The sequence below is a fragment of the Furipterus horrens genome, unplaced genomic scaffold, assembly GCF_987537825.1.
Source record: "Furipterus horrens unplaced genomic scaffold, mFurHor1.1.pri manual_scaffold_11, whole genome shotgun sequence".
Lineage (NCBI taxonomy): Eukaryota > Metazoa > Chordata > Mammalia > Chiroptera > Furipteridae > Furipterus > Furipterus horrens.
The window spans coordinates 52,680,939-52,701,505 of NW_028327181.1; the positions used below are offsets into that span (position 1 = coordinate 52,680,939).

At 52.4% G+C, this 20,567-nt stretch overlaps 2 protein-coding genes across 5 annotated transcripts in view; both read left to right on the forward strand.

Annotated features, from left to right (window-relative positions):
* The window catches only part of GAS7 (growth arrest specific 7), a 207,164-nt gene extending 201,747 nt beyond the window's left edge, over window positions 1–5,417 (forward strand). For all 4 annotated transcript variants that reach the window (XM_090291149.1, XM_090291150.1, XM_090291152.1 and 1 more), the window contains exons 12-14: window positions 1,613–1,692; window positions 3,081–3,179; window positions 3,844–5,417. In XM_090291149.1, coding sequence (XP_090147275.1) covers window positions 1,613–1,692; window positions 3,081–3,179; window positions 3,844–3,957 — 293 coding nt within the window. In that variant the 3' untranslated portion in view covers window positions 3,958–5,417. The remainder of the gene's footprint in view (window positions 1–1,612; window positions 1,693–3,080; window positions 3,180–3,843) is intronic.
* An 8,380-nt stretch (window positions 5,418–13,797) lies between these two features.
* Window positions 13,798–20,442, forward strand: RCVRN (recoverin). The gene is made up of 3 exons (XM_090291661.1): window positions 13,798–14,329; window positions 17,275–17,386; window positions 20,255–20,442. The coding sequence occupies exons 1-3, from the start codon at window positions 13,949–13,951 to the stop codon at window positions 20,374–20,376; spliced, it is 615 nt and encodes a 204-aa protein (XP_090147787.1). The 5' UTR covers window positions 13,798–13,948; the 3' UTR covers window positions 20,377–20,442.
* Window positions 20,443–20,567: the final 125 nt, after the last annotated feature.

Genomic DNA, 20,567 nt, shown 5'->3' on the forward strand with positions numbered 1-20,567 from the left:
TAGGCTTACAAGTCATCTGTGACTTTTCTCTTTGAGTTGGTTTGACAGCCAAGATACTCTGGTTCCAGCATCCCTTAACTCGCACAGTTCAGAAGGGTTTCATTCCAAACCTTGGGCTGCACAGAGATAAGACACACCCTCCTTCGCCTGCCCTATTTCCTGATGTTGCAGAAGTTACCAAAACGCGTTCTCAAAATCAGGATTGCCAAATAGGGCTTTGGGAATTTCAGGATACTAACTGCATCCTGAATGAGGCCTGGGGTCTTGGTGGGCATGTATTTACAGTCAAGTATCAGCTATTTTCCCCTCCAGTTCCAGTCCTTCCTGGGAACAAGGGCCCAGTCCTTGACCTTGGACCAAGAGCAAAGTGAACACAGCCCTGGATTTGGGTTCTGTGACTCAAGGGTCATCTCCCAGCTGCTGGTGTGGTTCAGGCGGACAGGAGCTGCTGGGTCATGGGGACGTTTTCCTTTCACTTTCATGGTAGAATGGGCAAGGTGATGTTATAGGAGTAACTTTACACCTATTCCAATTACTAGGTTGAAAGAATAAGTGAGTTAGCTTTGGTCGGCTCATGAGTTTTTCCCGCCATGAGCAAAGACCACGATGCCTCCTCTCTGGACCCCCTGTGATGATCTGAGCTCCACTTAGACTAAACTGTGCACTCGAGGGCACTCCTTTAACTGTGATGTGCGCGTGGACCCTGAACAGCTTGTGAAAATTCAGTTTCCGGTGAGCTCTAGGTATCGGTGCGTCTGTGGATCTGCATTTCTAGCAAGCCCCCAGGGCGTACTGACACTCCTGGTCTAGGACCTGCATTTTGTTTAGCAAGCTTCTGGGGTTCTGCTACCTTAGGAATGTTTGCAATTACTTTATAGTTTGTTTTCTTTCTAATTACAAAATGTTTCAGACATACATATGATTGCAAAAAACAATATATTAGCCATCAGGATTGAATAGTTATGCTTCTTTCAGATCTCTTATGAAATAAAATGCTAGAGAAAGAGCTCACATCCTCCCACCCAGCCTTTCTGTTTCCCAATGTAAGCACCATCCTGAAATTGGCATATAGCCTCGGGTGTGTGTTTTCATACCGTTACTGCGCATGCACGAGCCATAAACCATCGGACACATTATTCTGTGTTTCAGAATAACATCCTGTTGCATGTACACACACATACACACATATACACACAAGTGGGCATAATTTGCGAAGGTTTCTTCTTTAGCTAGTACCAAGTTGCTTATGACATGTTTTAACCAAAAAGGACTCTCCAAAGTGAAATGAAACTACCATCTTTAAAGAGGAAGCATTCCTTGGGATCATGATAGAGTTGGGGGTCCTAGGAGTAACCTCATTTCCAACCCCGCTACCCCCACCCCTCACACTAAGAAAACTCTATCCCGAATTCTTGGTGTCTGAAGTCAGGTTCAGTTGGATACTCTGAAGCTGGTCTCTCGTGGTGCTGGGCTGTCCCTCTTTTTGTTCTGCTTTCATTCCATTGGCTCCATGACCCCAGGGAGGGGAACGGCATGGCTGTGGGGTGCTGGGGGAGAGGGCAGCTGCCACAAGGACGGGACACAGCGTGACGGTGGTGTTGGCCTTCTCTAGGAGATGACCTCATGCGCTGTGTGGACCTCTACAACCAGGCACAGTCCAAGTGGTTCGAAGAAATGGTGACCACCACATTGGTGAGTGCGTGCCAGGGCAGGGCCTGGCGCTCAGGACCTGGGGTGGAGGTGACTGTGGAGATGGCCATTGTATCTGTTCATGTTGGGGTCAGGACCTTGACTCTGGGCCAGTCTGCGCTGATTCCAATCCTTGCTCGGGCACTTCCTGTGCAAACATGGGTGAGGGCTGGGTCTTGCTCTGTCCTCCTCAGCTGCCCCCTAAAGGGTCAGGTTCAACCGAGGATGCCCCTAACTGAGTTGACAGTGGCCCCTTTAGGACAAATAGCGAAGCTCTAGGAAACATGACCCTCTCACCCCCCAGAAGAGTGGCAGGTCCTTCAGAGAAGATCCTTGTAAGGTGCACAAATGGGGAGGCTGGGATGCTGTGTAGGAGGCAGGAGCGGAGGCCCATGATTGAGGGGCATGAGGAATAGACCCCCTTTTCTGCCTCCCTGAGTTTTTCTTGTGAAGGGGCAGCATCTCCTCCTCGGTCAGCACTTGTTGCCGTGAAGTGTGGTGGACATTTCGGTCACAGGGCCAGATGAGAAAGAAGCATCATGCCAGGTGTTTATCACATCACCCCATTGCTCGAAGCCGAAGCCACCCTGTCCATCCAGCACAGGACAGTGACCTGGTTTTCCTCCTGGTTAATCTCCTAATTAAGCCCCTTGCTTTACCCCCCGTCCCAGTTAATCACCTGGGCAGTGACCTAGTTGCACACAGAATAGCAGCCTCATCCCCTAAATTCCAAAGATGTGGAACCACCTAGAAGCCAAAGGGAAAACCCTTCCCAGTCTTCCCTTCGACAGTGGCCACCCCACTCCCCAGCCCCACTTCCGCTGGCCTGGTCTCTGGCCCGTCCCTCAGCAGGAGGGGTGGATCGAGGACAGAGGCTGCTCAGCAGAGACCCAGGGAGGCACAGACCCCCCACATGTGTCCCATTTGTCCACCGTGAGGGAACCAGAGCCAGTGCCGCCCTGGTGCGGAGTTGTGATTCAAACAACAGACCCCGGTTCAATTCTCGCTCCTCCCATCGTTCCCCGTCACTTTGGGCCGGCGACATTACCTGTCTAGATGTTCATTTCCTTGTCTGGAAAATGTGGAGAAGAACAGAACTTGTCTCTTAAAATTATTAGGAGCACAGTGAAGTAATGTGTGTAAAGTGCTCAGCACGGCCATGCCTGGCGGGGCAGGAGTCAGGAAGCAGGAGCTGCTGTGTTATCATCATCTTCACCTTCACTGCTAGCCACGGGACGGGTTCTTCCTCAGGGCTGCAAGGGTCAGGTGGAATCGGGCCCTGCAGGCAGCAGCTTGTACTGTGTGAGACAGTGGTCTGGGACCTGTAGGGAGGGAAGGTCCCCGTAGGCAGGGGACATGCTCAAGGGTCTCTGGTCTTTCCTCCTGAGCAGGAGCTGGAGCGGCTGGAGGTGGAGAGGGTGGAGATGATCCGGCAGCACCTATGCCAGTACACCCAGCTGCGGCATGAGACAGACATGTTCAACCAAAGCGTGAGTGTCCTGCCCCCAGGCAGAGGCCAGCGGAACCCCAGAGTGCGCCAAGGTCAGGGAGAGCCTCCCGCCACTACTCTGTGCCAGGTTAAGTGGCCGCTACAGATAAGTGTGTCCTGGAGGCAGGCAGTGGGCGACCTTGGGACGGGCTTGTAGATTGTCCTGCGCTCCCATGCGAACCCATGCCAAGTGCGCACAACAGAGCCAGTCCCCCGTGGAGACAGACATTCGTGATAGTTAAATTAGCTGAAGATGGTATTGCCTTCCCCAGTGAATTCTTACCAAAAGGAAAAAAAAGTCTAGAAATGTTCAGAATATCTAAAGCTAAAACTCCATTCGTCCTGGTCTGGGCTGGTAAAGTGGGAACAAGCAGTGGAGGAGGTCATGGACCCAGAGTCGTAGAGGCCACTCTGCCCTTCCACTCAGCCCTGAGGTCTAGAGGGCGAAGTGCACCCAGTGAGAAACAAGGTGGGGACAAGACGTCCTGCCCCCGCTCTCAGTCCTGCACGTCCGTCTGTCCCGCGGGCCTCCCCTGGGGCCCCACAGCCCTCGGAGAGGCTTCTCCGACAGGCGCAAAGGCACGAGCAGCGTGGCTTGGAGGCAGCGTCCTCTCTCAGCTCTGCTGCCACCTCTGACCATGTCCTCTCTTCTCCACCCCCTGCAGACAGTCGAGCCTGTGGACCAACTGCTTCGAAAAGTGGACCCAGCCAAAGACCGGGAGCTGTGGGTCAGAGAGCACAAGACGGGCAACATCCGCCCTGTGAACATGGAGATCTAGGTGCGCATGTGTGGCCCCGGGGCCCTGCCAAGGACAGGTGCTGGGCTCCCATGGAGAGGAGGCGCTGGCTCCCGCCATGGGGCCTGCTGCCAGCTGGAGCTGCCCTCCCTCCCACTCTCCTGGTCCACTGAGGAGAGGGAAGGGTGTGGGCTGCCGCTCGTGGTTCCAGAAGGGCGGCCGGATGGCCCCACTGGGAGGTCCCTAGTGTTCCCAGGCCAAGAAGATGGATCCACAGCCCCGCCCTTGTCTGTGAGGCTGAAGATCCCCAACTCCCATGCTGTGCTTGCCGCTTCAAGTACAAACTGAGGCTGGAACTTTGTGGTCCTTGCTGAGTACCGTAGGGGTCATGCCCCACCCAGAGCCAGCTGTGTCACATGCTTGGCCCCTGGAAGCCCCAACATCCTTCCTCCAGCTGGCTCTGTGGTGTCCGGGGCTTTGGAGGGTCAGGGGAGGGAGGTCTCTGTCTCCAAGCCCAGGGTCAGGATCACAGTTGTGGATCAAAGGCACCGTTCAGCTGAACAGCCTGCACGCAGCATCCTTTGCAGTCCTCCCTCGTCACTTTTCCCGCTGTGTTCTGGGAGCCCACATCCTGCCCTTCTCTGCCACCTTTCATGATCAAGAGTCTTGGGAAGAAGACCTGGCTCCTGTCTTCCCAGACTGACACTGCCTGGAGAGGTCAGGACGGAACTACCTCATTCAGCAAATTAGCCCTCTGTCAGAGCATCGAATCGTGTTTCCTAGGAGATCAGCATCCTCAGTAAAATCTCCTCTCTAAAACTCCCGATCCACCCAGCCCTCAGATGCTTGGTCAGTGCTGTGTGGGAGATGGATTGGGACGAATCTTCGTCACCCCCCAGGTGGCTCCCCCTGCTTGTGCCTGGTGGATTGAGATTGCTGTCCCTTGTATGGCTTTCTCTCATCGGTGGTCACTGCACAGGCATTGAAGACCCACATGGCCACAGTCGGTTGTCACCCACTAGGCAGTGTCTTGCCACCTTGGCCTCTCAGCAACTTCTGCACATTCCAGAGCCCTGGTCCCACCTTCCCCTTTCTTCATTTCCCCGTGTCTGGAAAAAGCTGGTCTGAGTGTGACTTCGGAAGCTCTCAGGGCTGCCTTCCGATCCTTGCTCACCCCTTTCTCCTTTTCCTGACCACAGCAAACAGGGCCTCCGTCATGTCAAGTCTTGAGAATCAGAGCAAAAGGACCAGAAGAAGAAAGGGGGCCTGAAGGAGGTCATGCAGCTAGCAAGGGGCAAATCCTAGCCTGGAACCCATGCCCTGAGACCCAACCTGTCCTTCTTACTGAATCTTCCCCACGGAGTACAGGAGTATTGGATTCACAGGACCCCTGTTTCCCAAGAGCACAGAATTCTAAGAGCACAGCTGACTGGTCTTTCCATCTTACATGCTAGTGTCTGATGACTTGTTAATCTTGAATCTTCTGGTTCCTCTTTCACTGAGTCAGAATCGCTCTCTCGTAGTTTATGGTAGAATGATGCTGAATATACTAAAGCAAACCAAACTTTGTCACTTTTCCCATTGAAGCATCTCAAACAGAAAGGTCAACGTGAGGGCCTTTACCAACACCATTCTATCCGTGGAGTAGAGAGTCACTCCTTCTGGATCTGGGATTGGGCCATGACACCAGCCACCAGTTTCAGGGTATTATTTCCTGGTTTCTTTATTAAAAACAGGTGCTAGTAGTAATTGCTTTGTGGCTTAGTAAACTAACTTGGGGATGATTTTCAAATATTCAAAGCCAATAGCCTTGTTATGAAATCAGATATTTTGAGTGGATATGATCATGGATTTTGTCTTCTCATTTCCACCTGAGGATTCCAGGCTCTTCTGTTCCTCCCTGGGACAGGGCGAGCTCTCTTGCCTCTGCCGGGGTAGCCTGAGCTGGCCCAGGGTGGGCCAGCCTGTTTTCTGAAGTCACCCCTCCCCTTCATCACCTCGCCTCAGTCTCATCAGCTTTTTTACATACTCCCTTTCTGTTTTTATTCCCTCCTTTATTCATTCACTGAGCATTTAGCTAAAGCCAAGCAATGTGCTAAGATCGGAGGACAAGATATGGGCTTGTCCTCAGGGAAGCCCGTGATCTGTTATTTTGTGCGGACTTATCTTTTCTCCAGGGTTCTCGCAGGTCAGTAATTGGCATTCACATACAGGTACTGTCTGCAGAATGTGAACTTTCAGAGATACTGTCTGTTGTGCTGATAGATTTGCATTCATTCATTCATCCATTTATTTAGCAGATACTTGGGATAAGCCAGGCATTGTGTGGAGTTCTAGAAATGTAGCTGCGTACAAGACAGACACTCTCCCCCATCTCCTCTATTCCCCATGTAGACAGGGGGGTAGCTTGGCCTTTCTGGAGAATGAAAACATTTAATCTTCCATGTTTAATCCCCTGGCAGCCTGCAATTGCAGTACACACTGCCACCATGCGGCATTTACCCACTGGGTGGAAGGCAGACAGCAACCAGGGCTCAGTCACCTGGTCACTAGACTCTCACAGCCCACATCCACCTGGAATTTCTGAGATTTCCCATTTCAAATAACACTCCTCACTTTACAAAGAGGCTGAAGCCTAAGCATGACCAGTGAGTGCGGTGAAATTCGCAGAGTGAATTAAGAGCAGAGCTGGAGTCAATAGACCAGACACCCTGGGTCGTTAACAGGGCTCCCCCATCCCCGCCCCCCCCCCCTTGGTGAAGTCAAGATCAGGTCGAAGTCTAGAGTATCGAAAAGTGCACTTCAGGGTAGCAAAGACTCTATCCAGGTATCCAGGTGGTGGTGGTTTTGTTCTGTTTTTGTTTAAGTTTTGGCATTTAGGTTATAAGAGCATTTGGCTGGGTTTATTCAGAATGGGTGAGCTAGTCTGGGTTATTCTTGAGCACATCTATTATTCCATTTCTGAGAACAAGGGAGCCCCTTCTACCTGCTTCCACTTAGTTTTGTCTGTGAATGCCTGATTATATATATCTCCAAGACAAATGGTGTTCAAGTGAAGGGAGCTGGTTGCCATGACAACCTCCAGGCAAAGCCGCTTGTTCCCCTCCATGGTGTTTTTGATCAGTACTGCAAAGGGATGGCTGTCCCGAGGCTCTGCAGCAGAAGGCACTTCTGTGCTCTGGGGGTGAGGAATGCCTGACGCAGACAGGAGCAGCATGCACATGCATGTACCAGGGACCTGTTTCTCTTCCCTTTGTGGAAACGTGTCAATTACTAGATTAGAGGATGGGTGCATAAAAATCTTGGCTGAGCCAAAGTCCCTTCTTGGAAATAAAAGCCATAAAATTCAAAGGACGTCAGAGGCTTCGGCTTGTGTAAGTGATGTGTCTTCCAGCTGTGCGTGGCCTTGACACGGAAAGTTTGCACAGGACTCTGCAGACCTGCTGGTCATTACATGGGTGGGAAAAAGACTTGACGAATGTTCAGTGGGGTGCGGATCGGCAGCATGCTCACTTAGCCAGCGCACCATCTTCTTCCCATAATCCTTCCCGCCCCTGTAAGACACACTGCCTTTTCTTTGTCCAGGCCTATTGAAATATTTGACATACAGTATTGGAGTTTATTGACAGACAGTAAAATTCACCCTTTTGGGGTATATGGTTCTGTGAATTTTGGCAGACACATACAGCCTTGTAACCACCACCAAAATCAGCATATTTCCATCACTCCAAAAATTTCCTGAGCCTTCTGTAGTCAATCCGCTCCTCCCACCCTGAGCCCTTGGCAACCACTGATGGAGTTCTGATCTTACAGTTCTGCCTTTTCTAGAATGTTGTGTAAGTGGAGTTAGACCGTGTAGCCCGTGAGGGTGAGGCTGGCTCCTTTCTCTCAGCTGAGTGTTGTTGAGTCACCGTGCTGTGTGTCTTGTCATTTCTTCCTTGCCTCACCGAGTGGTGCTGCACCGCGTGGGTAGACCCCACAGCTTCCCTGCTTTTACATCATGTTGTTTGCCCCAGAAGCTCCTCTCCCGGGGTCTACAGCTTATTTGCATGGCTGTTTCTAGCCTGCGGCTTTCTGCAGCTCCCAAGGCTCCTCCTCCAAATGCCACCTGTGCCCACAGGTAGTTCTTGCGGCTCCCACTTGCCTTTTTGACTCAGGACCTGACAATGCAAAAAGTTGCCAGGGACTCGGGGGAGGGCTGGGCTGGGGCCCGCTGCCTTTCACTTGCGCTGTGCCCTGGAGCTTGCCTCTCAGCCAGCAGATCCTGCCTCTCCCGGGGACCCTCGACCCTCGCGCACAGTCCTCGGCATTTGTTGAGCATTAGGGGGTGTGGAAGGAGAATGGCTGAAAAGGCAGGGGGCTGGCCGGGGGCTCATCATGACTCTTTCCTGGATCTCTTCACTTCATCTGCAGACTGAGGATATTCTTCCAGAAGTTCTCTCAGGCCTTCTGCAGTTACTGCATTCTGTCCTCCTCCTCCCACTTCTCATTTCTAATTTTGTACCCTGTACCCATGGTCATACCTAACCTGAGTCCCATCAGCACAGTGGTGCATGGTGTTACCTAAGGTCCTCCTGAGAGGGTCACCCTGGCACTTCTCCACTTAGACACAAAGGAAGCTGAAATTAAGTTCTGTGAGCTGCTGAGAATGAGGTAGTTCCTCCTTTGGACCCCCAAGGTGACAACTCCTCCAAGCCATGTCTTGATCATGCCCTGGAAGCCAACCAGAACCCTCTCCAAGCAAACGGAAAACATACCTGGGTCCAGGCCAAGGCTGGGGAGCCCAGGCCCACAGGCTCCCGTGGTGGGGAGCCAAGGATCTAAGCTGCTGGGATGCTCGGCTGAATTTTGCCACGAGGGCTCTCGTCACCCCGTCTCACCCCACCCCGATCCTCAGGAGTGTTATTTCCTGAAGGGGAGGGACCCACCTCCTGTTACAGCAGGTCTGGGTGAGAATAGATGTGACAAAAAAGCAATGTCCCATTTCCCCTGACCCTCTCGATGCTGGAGCAGGCTCTTTCGGGAGCCTTTGTTGGGAGGTGCCTCTGAAGGACAGGGCTGTGGCTGCCTTCCATCTCTCTGTGTGCTGTTTGGGGGGCATGGACCCTTTGTGTTTCAGGGAAGTTCCTAACGGGATGGCAATGGCAGAATGCAAAGGGTCCGGCTCAGACAGGCTCCAGGGCAAGAACACTGGACCGGGCCCACTCCTCTCTCTCATTAGTCCCATCAGCTGAAGTCACCACATCCCTCCCGGGACCTCTGTGGACTCATCTGGCAACTGAGAGGCTCCCTGTCCAGCGTCACCTGCAGCAGACCAGCTCTCGGGAGCTGTGGCCTCCGGGCAGCCATGTGGACCCAGGAATAGATGTTCAAAGGGACACCGGCCCCCCTAGGTGATGGGCCCCCAATCTGCACCTCTGCCCTTCCCTTAGGACGGGGATAAGCTGGGGAGAGGGGTGGGAGGGAACACAGTAGTCCTTTCACAGACACGAACACATCAGCAAACCTTATGAAAGTGGAATTTTCTAACAAAATAAACTTGCTCGTTTGGTCTGTTTTCTGTAACTTTTGCTAAAGACTTTATACATTTTTAATGTTACAAAGCTGTGTCTCCTCCCGCCAGCATTCCTCCTCCCGGTATGAATGTGTTTATTCCACATTGTATATCCTTCCACCTCCTGGCTGCCTAGATCAGTAAATAAAATGGATGTAATATAATTTATAGTAACACTGTTGAAACTCTGACCCCTATGGGGGCTGTAATCTGCCCCCCCCCGCCCCCGTAATAGCATTTGTGTGTATTAATGCTAAAGAATTAAATGTTTAAAGGGTTTAAATTTTGAAGGCGTTTGCTATATATAATTGTTCTGCATTATTATAACTTGTTTTCAGGAAGTGAATGCTCCCATTTCTTTCCCTTCGGCTCTGTGTGTACACTTGAGATGCTTGGATTTACCCCATGTGAAGTAAACTGTCCAGAGACACTGGGTCCCACTGGGTGACCCTCCTTCCTGGAAGCCTGCCACGCTCCTGTGTGCAAATGGTCTCCGCATCCCTCCAGGCTCCCAGGATTGGTGATAATTTTACTCCTGATGACTTAGCAGGGGGACAAAATGCACCTGGGCGTTGACCTCCCCCCCCCCCCCGAGATGGGTGCCATGCTGCCACACCCCAGTCCCAGTCCCCTCCCCCAGTGATTTGTCTCTACGGACAGGTGGGGCTCCTGGCTGTTGTTTCTTATGTCACCCGTCCATCTATTGATGCCCCCCCTTCCCTCGTGCCATGGTTATTGAGCACCTCCTCTATGCCAGGCGCTGTCACAGGTCATGGGAACTGTGAACGAAACAGGTGGAATTCTGCCCTCGTGATTTTCCTTTCCAGCAAGGAGAGAGAGACAAAAACAAGAGATATAACAGAAGTATGGAGCGTGGGTGAAGAAGGTATTCAATGTTATGGGGAAAGAACAGGGGATTGGTAGTTCTAGCGGTAAGGGTGGGTACGTTGCTATATTCAGTAGGGGAGTTGGGGTAGTCTCACTGAGAAGGTGCAAAGACAAGGAGCCTGGAGCCTGGGGAGGCAGCCGGCAGGTGGCTAAATGGGGGAAGAAAGTTCATGCAGAGGAGGCAGCCTGGCTAAAGGTTGGTTGGGAGCATGGAGGACTACCTGTGTGGGGACCCTGGCTGGAGCAGAGGGGTGGTAGGCAGGCAGCTTCCCAGGGCTTTGCCAGCGGTGGGAGGCCTATGACCTTTACTCTGGGGGTCTGAGCTGAGGAGCTCACGGCCTGACTCTGTTGCGATGGCCTCGCTGCACTACTGTAAGGGGTGAGGGCAGAGGCCCCCTCAGAAGCTGGGACGCTGGACAGGCGACGTGCCTGCAGGAGGTGGCCCCGGTGCAGGCAGAGAGAAGGGTCCAGTTCTGGATGTCTGTGCAGGTAGAGCTAACATGATTTCTGACAGAATGGAGTGGGGTGGGACAGAAAGGGAGGTGCTGAGGGTGACTTTGAGGATTTCAGCCCAAGCAACAAGAAGGGTGGGCTGCCATTCAGCGCAGTGGCCGTGGGCAGAGCGTTCTTCCCCAGGGCCTGCCTCCAGCCCCTCCTCTCCTTTCCTCTCTCAGTGCAAACTGCAGGCCCTGCAACCAGGCCCGGGAAAAAAGGTCTTCTTGTCTTGGAGCTCACAGCGAGGGATGGGAGGGGAATGGAGGTGAGGGGCTGGGGGGCCGGGCCCTGGCTAACAGCTAAGACAGAGCTCCTGGTTTGGGGTGTGACCGGCCAGCCTCTGGGGAGAGCCTGCTCCTTTCAGTGAACGCGAGGCCAGGACGGGAAACACAAACTGAGACTGACTGGAGACGAGGCCTTCTCCCCAGTGGACTTCGGGGTTTGGGGAGAGTTTACGGCCCGAGCTCAGACTTAACAAATCCATTCACAATACATCATCTCCAACAACTTGTTTGACTAAGGAGCATAAACTCTCCCTCTGAAAGAAGATGTTTATGCAGGTTTTCAAACAAACCTCCAGGTCATGACCCCTCACTCAGCAGCATCAACACAGCTGCCTGTGGTCCTCTCCTGTGGTTGGGCCCCTCCCGGGTATAGCAACCTGAAGAACGGGGACAGTACCAGGCTGCTTCTGCCTTGGTTCCAGCTCCCTCCTCCTTGCCCCTGGAGAGGGCAGAAGAGGTTGGGGGCTCTAGCTGCCGTCCGTGTTAACCCAGGGCCCTGTTTGCTAGCCCACATCTTGTTGTCAGGGCAACCCCTGCTCCTCATCTGCCCCCTCAGCTCAGGCAGCTGTAATGTAGTGAAGAGCCCTGAATGGGGAGCCTGCCAGACCTGGGCTTTCCTCCTGGCTTTGCATCCGTGTGACACAGGCAGACGATACGCATTTCAGAGCTTCATTTCTCCTCTGTAACACCGACCGGGCCTTATCTGCAGGCTTGGTGTGGACAGGCCAGGGCCCCAAAGGCACTTCTAATGGCCTCTCACACTGGGTTCGGAGGGAAGGGGTGAACCTGCAGCCTGACTTGCATGGCCTGGGTTGTGACTGTCCTATTTCTAATGGCTCTTGAGAACAAGGCCTTGCTGCAGGAGAATGAAATCTACAAAAGACAAAGGCTCTAAATAAATAACATGCTGTCACAAACTGATGGGAGAAATTAGTGAGCATGCACGCACACCCAACATTAAGTCTTCCTGAAAAATACTCTGGAACCACCATGGGTGGGTGGACTGGAGAGGTGGGTGAGGATGTTTGGTGGCTGAACTTCTCAGTCCTTCCTAAGCAACATCAGGGTGGGCCTGGCAGGTGGCTTTCTCCCAGCAGCAGGGACCTGATGTCCCATGCCATTAGCCTGTTAGATAGGGGACAAACACTAACTTACCTGCCTAGAGACTGTGGTATTTATTCTTTGCAGTTACGACCCCTGGGCCAACAGAAGGCATCTCTCCCAACCAGTTTGGCAATTTGGGGGTTCTGGGCACATTCCCCGCCAGCGTTATGCTCAACCAGGCCAGGGCACTGCTGACCTTTCCTTTGGGTGATGAGAATTCAGGTACAAAATATGCTCACTAGCGTTCTTCCTTATGTCCTGTACTAATAACTGAGCTGATGGCAGGGATGGGAAGGCCTCCTTGGCAGTACTTCCTGTCTCCCCTTTATCCATTCACTCTCTCAGCAAGCACGTTATTGTCTGCCCGCTTCGGGCATCAGGCTGGGTTGCAAACTGACAATCTGCAAGCTGAAACTGAATCCTAGGTATGTTCTCTTTGGCCCACACCAAGTTTAAAATTTTTTTGAAATAATTCTTAAAGCTTAAAAATTTGGAAATTGCATCTAAAAATCTGATTCATGGATTTTTCTTGGATAATTGAAAAATATAGTAACACTGGGCCATAATCCCATGTGACCATGTTCACATGAAGTTGAACACTGCCAGCCCTTCCCTGTGTGACACAGGCCTCACCATTCCCTATTGTCTCCCAGATCCAGTTGTTTCACCCCCTCCCTCCACTTCCTGGCTCTTGTAGGCAGTTTAGTTTTTGATCCCTGTTATAGATGAATAATAATAAAAACTGACATGTATTTAGCACTTAGTATGTGCCAGGTTCTACTCTAAGTATGTTCACATATTAACTCATTTCAGCCTCACAAAAACAATGAAGTAGACTATTATTACACCTGTTCACTTAAGAAATATTCACTGACAGCCCAACCCTGCCAGGCACCATTCTGGCAATGAAGATGCAGCTGGGAACAAGTAGACAGACCCTCGCTTCCATGGAGCTTTTATTCTGGTGAGGGCACAGGTAGCACAGGGAACAAATAACTTGGAAGGCAGAGGGTGTATGGGGGAGGGAGTGAAAGAAAAGCCAGATAAACAGTCGGGGCAGGAGGCGGTGCTGATGGTTGCCGGTGGGTTGTGCAGGTGGAAACGGAGTGGACAGTGTAGGCCTTTGTGAGAAGGTGACATTTAAGGAAAGCCACGAAGGAGGTGAAGGGTTAGGAGAAGAGCATTCTAGGCAGAGAGAGAGGTTAGAAAATGTACCTGAGGTAACACAGCTAGTAAATTGCCAAGTTGGGATTTGAACCCAGGTGTGGCTCCAGAGCCTGGCTCCTAACCCCTGCATTATAGGGCTCAGTGAAAAATGAGACCCCCAGAGCTAGGGCAGAGGACCGAGGACAGGCCTGAATATCATCGCTCTCAGAGAGCTGGAGTTGGGGGTGGGGGAGGGATGAGCCAGAGGCAGTGGGGAAGGCCTTGGCCCAAGACTTGGGCTCTGACCTCTCATGCCCTCCCAGAAGGCCAAAATGGATTGACCACCTGCTGTCAGCTCTTTATTTTAATCTCAGGGGCATTCTGGGAATTTGCCTCCCCCCCACCCCCAAGCTCCTGGGATGAACCGGCTGCAAATCCTCCTAATCCGCCAGCATCTTGGCGTCCCTCCGTCTCCAGCGGCACTGAGCGCCGGAAGCCCGAGACCACGTCACTGCCACCCACCTAGCGGTGGCTGCTCGGCCGGGCCCACGCCACCTCACCCATGGGGAACAGCAAAAGCGGAGCCCTGTCCCAGGAGATCCTGGAAGAGCTGCGGCTGAACACCAAGTTCACAGAAGAGGAGCTGTCTGCCTGGTACCAGTCCTTCCTGAAGGAGTGCCCCAGTGGCCGCATCTCGCAGCAGCAGTTCCAGAGCATCTACGCCAAGTTCTTCCCCGACGCCGACCCCAAGGCCTATGCCGAGCACGTTTTCCGCAGCTTTGATGCCAACAATGATGGCACCCTGGACTTCAAGGAGTACGTCATTGCCCTGCACATGACCACCGCGGGCAAGCCCATCCAGAAGCTGGAGTGGGCCTTCTCCCTCTACGACGTGGATGGCAATGGGGCCATCAGCAAGAATGAAGTGCTGGAGATCGTCATGGTCAGTCTTGACGCTCCCCCCACCCCCGCCACGCCCTTCCCCTGTGCAAGACTGGGGTCACCCAGGATCAGGGCCCCTGCTGCTGCTTGTGCACTGGTGGCCGCAGCTGGGGGTGGGGCTGGAGGGTGGAGTGGAGGCCCAGGCTCTATGACTCAACGGCTTTTGAGAGCATGGCGAGGGGTCTCTAATATACTGATATTAACAGAAGGCTGGACATTTTCCCACAGCTTCATTTTCTTCCTAAAAAAGAATCTGGGTATTTCCTATTATGTAGTTTTTTTTTCCATCCTTGTTTCTTTCCTTACTTCTTCCTTCCTTTCCTTCCTCCCTCCTTCCTTTCTTCCTTCATTAAGATGTCCTTGAACTGTACACATTCAGATTCCACAACATGTTTCAAATACACAATAGAAAGTTCTGGCCAGAGCAGGGATGTAAAATGCGGGTCCTAGTTCTGATTGTCTTCATAGCACCTCACCCTGGGAGCCTCCTCGTTCTTGCCTGTGTTGTTCTGGACTGAAGCACGGGACCCTAGGCTCCCTGTGGGCCAGAGCTTCCCAACACCCATTCCCTGCCCCGTCCACACTGGCCCAGAATCAGATCCCTGCTGTGGGGATTTTAGGTGTCTTGAAAATAGTTTTGTTTAATGGAAAAGTAATTCATGAAATTTAGAAACATATGCAAAAGGAAATTAAAATCACCTTTAATTTCATCATCCAGAGAAAACTGTCAACATTTCTGGTCTTTTGGCTATATATTTTTAAATAATTTTAGAATTATGAAATATCCATATATGATTTTTTATCATATCTTTTTCAGTTACTAGCTTATTATGAATGTTTCCCATATCTCTATATATTCTTCAAAACCATTTTGATAGCTGCTTAGAATTCCACCTAAAGAAACATCATAAAATTATTTAACCATTCCTATATTTTAGACAATGAATATGTTTCTATTTTTTCTATTATATTATTTATATTTACCTTCATTTTTTAGCTTTTTACCTGATCATTTTTACCTCCTTATGTTATTTTTCTAATTTCATTCCTGTTAAGAGGGAGAATTTTTTCATATTTTATATAATTTTTGATGCATTTGGAATCCTTTACTCATTTGCACAATTCTTCCATCTTGTTAGGAGACACCATAAATAAAGTAGCCAAGCACATAGCCAGATCGATGGGCTCTGCTTGAGCCCCCCGTGAAGGGCAGACATGTCTGGGACACTCAAGGGCATCTGGGCAGGGCCTTCAGATAAAAATTCCTGGACTGGCAGGTGACCTGGTTTGGAGACCACATCCTCAGAACCACCTAAAGGATGCCAGGCCCAGGAGAGGCCTGCAAGTCAGTGCTCCTTGAGAAAAAGGAGGAGGAAAGAGAGGAGGGGAAGAAAGGGTGGGTAGGGCAGTGGAGGGGAGGGGAGGGGAAGGAAGGGGAGAGCAGGGAGAAAGGACTGGGGAGGAGCATCCATGGCTGAGGCTGTGCAAGGCGATGCCAAGACTCTGCTATTCAGCAGTTCACAAGGTCACCAGCCTTGGAGTCAGAAGTTATGGATTCCAGTCCCAGCCATGCTGCCAACTAGCTGCATGGCTTCGAGAAAGCCATATAACATGCCAGGGCCCAGGGCAAGCATTCAGTGGTTCTTTCTCTGTTCTTTCACTGAAGCCTTGACAGTCTGTCCTCACTGTAAGAAGCAGGGCGGGCCAGGTAACCCAGTGCGTAGCCATCAAGCCAGCACATGGTTCCCATGGCTCAGGACAGAGAAAGGAGTTAACAGAGTCTCCTACGCTTCAGCAGCTGGCACCTGCCAGCCAAGGCTGCCACCCCAAGCCCCTGGGTTTGACTTCCTTGCTCCACTTGTCATAGCAAGGGGGACTTAAAGGGTACTTCCCAAACTCACTGACCTTCCCTCCAGGCTAATTTTGTAGGCTTTACTGGTTGTGCTTCCACAGTGCCTTCCCAACTCCCACCGGCACACTGCCTGGACCCCAAGCCTGCCCCAAGGCTGAGGGCACAGGCTCAGGGGCCATGAACTTGAGGGTTCCCTCTGGGCCTGGCCAGACCTGGAGCTGGATGGGCACATCAGGACCAGTGGATCTTTCCCCCGATCACAGGTCCAGAGGCACTTCTTGCTTCGTCCCACGTCACTCATCCGGCTCCTTTACTAGTGAGAGGAGAGGAAGGAGAAGTATCCTTCCACCTAAAGCTAAATCTTTCTCTGGATCCCTCCCTGAGCCAAGAGTAAATGAGGGGTTTCCTGAGCCCTGGGGAGACCTTGGGAACGTTCTTGTTGATGCCTCCCCTCTCCCTTCCCCAGCCCCGAATGGCTCTCCAAAGCATCAGAGTAAGCTGGCAAGGGGCGTAATGCCAGCTACAACGGAAGTCCCTGTGTCAGACTCTCTGATCATCTGCTTCGAGCTGGGTGACTCCCAGCAAGCTGGCCCCGTTTCTTCATCTATAAAACAAGGTGGATAATGCCCACCTCATGAGGCTGTGAAGGTTACATGTAAAAAGGTTCAGAGTAGGGGCACACGTTAAGCATTCAACAGATGTGAGCCCTCATTACCGCAAGCCACCCGGCTGGGCAACCAGGTGCCTCATGGACCTGGAAGAAGTTGTTGGATCTAAAATTGCTGGGCAGTGAGGTCCAAGGCAGTGGTCCCCAAACTGCAGCCTTAGGCTGCCTGTGGTGGAATGATCCTCAGGAAGTCTTTTATTTCTTATTTTTAGTTTTAGTTTTTTAAATAAAATGAAAGTAACATATCTACGTGATCAGGAAATGCAAGCCATACAGAAAGGAACAAATAAGAAGCAAAAGCCTTCGTCATGCCTCCCAGGAGCTTTGATTGGTAGGGGAGGCCTGGCCTGAGAATCTGCATGTTAGCATCAGGGCTGCCAGTCCCTGCTGCTCCTGCTGACGCATCCTTCCTCTTGATTTGGTGCAGGCGATTTTCAAAATGATCAATCCTGAGGATGTGAAGCACCTTCCAGATGATGAAAACACCCCGGAGAAGCGAGCTGAGAAGATCTGGGGCTTCTTTGGAAAGAAAGATGATGGTGAATACTTTCTCCCTCGTTGCCTTTGGTTTGATAGTCGTGGGCTGTTTCCTGGGGATCCCAACAAGAGTTAGCCTTCCGAGGCCCAGCGCCCAGGTGGGGCTGGCTGCAGGGCCTCCGGGGGCTGGGCAAACCGACCGGCCAGGCCCAGTCCTGCTGCCCCTCCGGAGCTGCCCCTGCCAATGGAACGGCGCCCATCCTGGGGCTGAGGCAGCTCCATCGCTGCCTGAGAGTCTCAGGGGAGAAGGAAGGTTCGGGATGGTGGAGTGCTTTTGAAGAAGAACATCTTAGGTTATAACCGAATTAGCCCATATTGAAGTAATAGTAAAAAGTAAAGGCGATAGTGTATTAGAAGTCTGAATGCAAATGCCAAGCTTAGAGGAATTCAAACCACTTTCTGTTTAGATTGAGTGCCAGTTTGTAGACACTTGGGTTTACTTTGCTTGTTTTCAGCAATGTTTTTTAGACCATTAGGACAGGGCAAACTTTAGCTCGGCCTGTGTCTGAATTAGCACCCCGTCCCAACAAAGTGGGGCCTCCGCTTACATGATTTTACTTAGGAAGTGAATTTGGGTCCCCGAGAAGCACTGCCAGGCCGCACCAGGTTTAAATCAGATTGCCAGAGGTTTATCAGGGAAAAGGCCTGTGAGGGAAAACGAGGCGGGATCTAGAGAAAGCTGGGGGAACCATCAGGCCGCGGAGCAGATGGGGCCCACGTGGGCCGAGAGGCCGGAGAGGAAGGCTGGGAAGGAAAAGCCTGAGACTGCAGTGCCGCCCTGAGAAAGGCTTGGCAAAGCTGAGGGGGTGTCCTCAAGTCGCCTTCTTCCAGGAGCCGGCCTGGCCTAGTACCCTGCCCTGTCCTGTCTGCGCCTGGGAGCAGCCTGCAGGAGCGCAGTCTTGTCCTGACAGGTGGTGACGGATGTCACAACTGGGCGTGATGCTCGTGGCCGCCGTGGGAAGGCGAGTAGAGGAGTCGATGTCAGGGGCTATTGCAAGCTCACAGGGCCCAGGGGCTCAGGGGATCAGAGTGAGGGAAGCAGACAGCAGCCCTCTGAAGCGTGGGGACCGGCACAGAGTGGAGAGTGGAAAGCCTAGCTGATGCTTCCACGGGGGAATGCAGAGCCCCCTGGTGCCTCGTCGTGTGATTTTTAAAGAGAGGAGCTGGCCACTGAGACTTTTAAAATCTGAAGTGTCTCAACTGATGAAAGACTGCATGGCCCAAATGCACGTGAGGGGCCACACTGGCCCTTCGTGACCTCTGGGGCAGCCTCCCGTCAGGGCAACAGGGGACAGGCCCCAGCAGGACGTAAATGGTGGCAGGTAGAGATGACAGTGGCCTTACTGACCTGCAGTCCAGGAAGAAGTCTGAAAAGCGAGAAGGTCCTCATCTCCAGGGCCAGAAGCCGGTGAGGCAGGCGAGGTGTCTGGGACGACAGTGAAGGAGCTGTTCGTTCTCAGGTGCCACCTGTGCTCTCGTGACCCTGAACACAAGCATCCGCTTAGGTTGTGCAGGGCAGGTGCCTCATCACTTCACCTTAGTCCCAGCCCTGATGTCGCCACCCCTTTGAACACCTTCCTTTCCCTCATCTGCACAGACCCTGGTTGGTTAGGATGGCCCCCGGTGGAGCATGACCCCACTGGCTCTTTGAGCCCCTTCCTGACCCCCGTCTGGGTCTGCCGTGTGCTGGGTGCCCTGCTCTGTTACCTGCTAAGCGGAGAGCTGACCCAGGTGAACATCACAGGAGGTGTGGTGTTACGGGGCTGGCGTATTACTCCTGCCAGGTGACCTGGGTGTTTGCTTTCACGTTGCCCACCTTGGGACGATGCCTCACTCCAGAATCGGGCTCTGATGGGGGGAGTTTCATGCTCTTTGTGAGGCTGACAAGGCAGCTGGGGCTTTAAAACCCAAATATCACCACCTAGGCCTGCGCAGGGAACCAGCCGGGGTCCCAGTCTAGGATCAGGATGAAGGCTGTTCTAAAGGCTTCGAATGTAAGTTAATGGCCAAGCTTTGCTGGACACCTACTAGGTGCAGGCAACTCTGAGCATAACCAGGATCTGAATGAGCAGCCGTCTCGTTTTGGAGTTATTTCTACATGTGACTGTCTTCCCCCCAGACCTAGAGTTTCCACGTGGGTCCAGGGATTTTTGTCTCACTCCCTTCTAGGCCACACCCCCCTGTGCCCCCAGCAGAGTCACCTCGGCCCTGAGCACAGTGGCTCTGGCGCGGAGGAAAAGCTCAGTGAAGAGCATTAACTGGATGGAACTGAATACAGCAGGTGGGGCCGAGGCTCTCTCTTGGTCCCGCGTGGGGAGGTGGATCGGGGTGCCGAGATGCCCAGGCAGAGTCACACAGGAGTCGTCGCTGAGGGTCGCAGGGCTGCCCCCGCGCTGGGGTGGGGGCCAGAGAGACCTCTTCACAAGCCAGGCTGCGCCTGGCACTGCGGGGCCCCTCCACTTTCACTTCCTTCTCCCTGAGTGGATGCTCTTCCCCACTTCTCAATGGAAACTCTTTGCTTTGCTCCATCCCCCAAATGTTCTTTCAGAACTTGAGGCTGGAAACCTGGGTAATACTCAAAATATTGAATAGCCAGCAAGGCAGAGGCATTGGCCAGTCAGAAGAGAAACGTAGCACCAAATGCATACTGGACCCTCAGGAGGGCAGGTCATTTACCTGCCACTGCTGGTTCATGGGGAGGTCAGGGGACAGGCTGGGTACCTGGGGCCAGGGTGGGGGATACCCTGGGGGGCACTAGCACTCAAGGTTTCCATAGTAGATTCACCTGTACAGGGCATGCTAGTGGACGTCAGCCTCGTCACAGCTTGGAACAGCCAATGCTGAGTATAGTGCTTTTCTCCCAAACGCAGATAAACTGACCGAGGAAGAATTCATCGAGGGGACCCTGGCTAATAAAGAGATTCTGCGGCTGATCCAGTTTGAGCCTCAAAAAGTGAAAGAAAGGTTAAAGGAAAAGGAGAAGAAACCCTGATGCCAACTACTCAGCTCTCCTGTCTGCCCTCACCACTCACATAAACACAATCACACACACGTGCACACATACACACACCCTTCGCATGCATAGACACGTGCACACAAACACACACCCCAGGGGCCAAGCGAGAGGCCTCCAAACCCACAGCACGTTAAATGCACAGCACAGCTCAGTGCCCAATGAAAGCA

Bases quoted from the DNA above. Each gene is read 5' to 3' on its own strand.
- RCVRN (XM_090291661.1), top strand. From the start codon at position 13,949: ATGGGGAACAGCAAAAGCGGAGCCCTGTCCCAGGAGATCCTGGAAGAG. The intron at 14,330-17,274 runs GTCAGTCTTGAC...GATTTGGTGCAG, and splicing joins AAGTGCTGGAGATCGTCATG to GCGATTTTCAAAATGATCAA. The intron at 17,387-20,254 runs GTGAATACTTTC...TCCCAAACGCAG, and splicing joins CTTTGGAAAGAAAGATGATG to ATAAACTGACCGAGGAAGAA.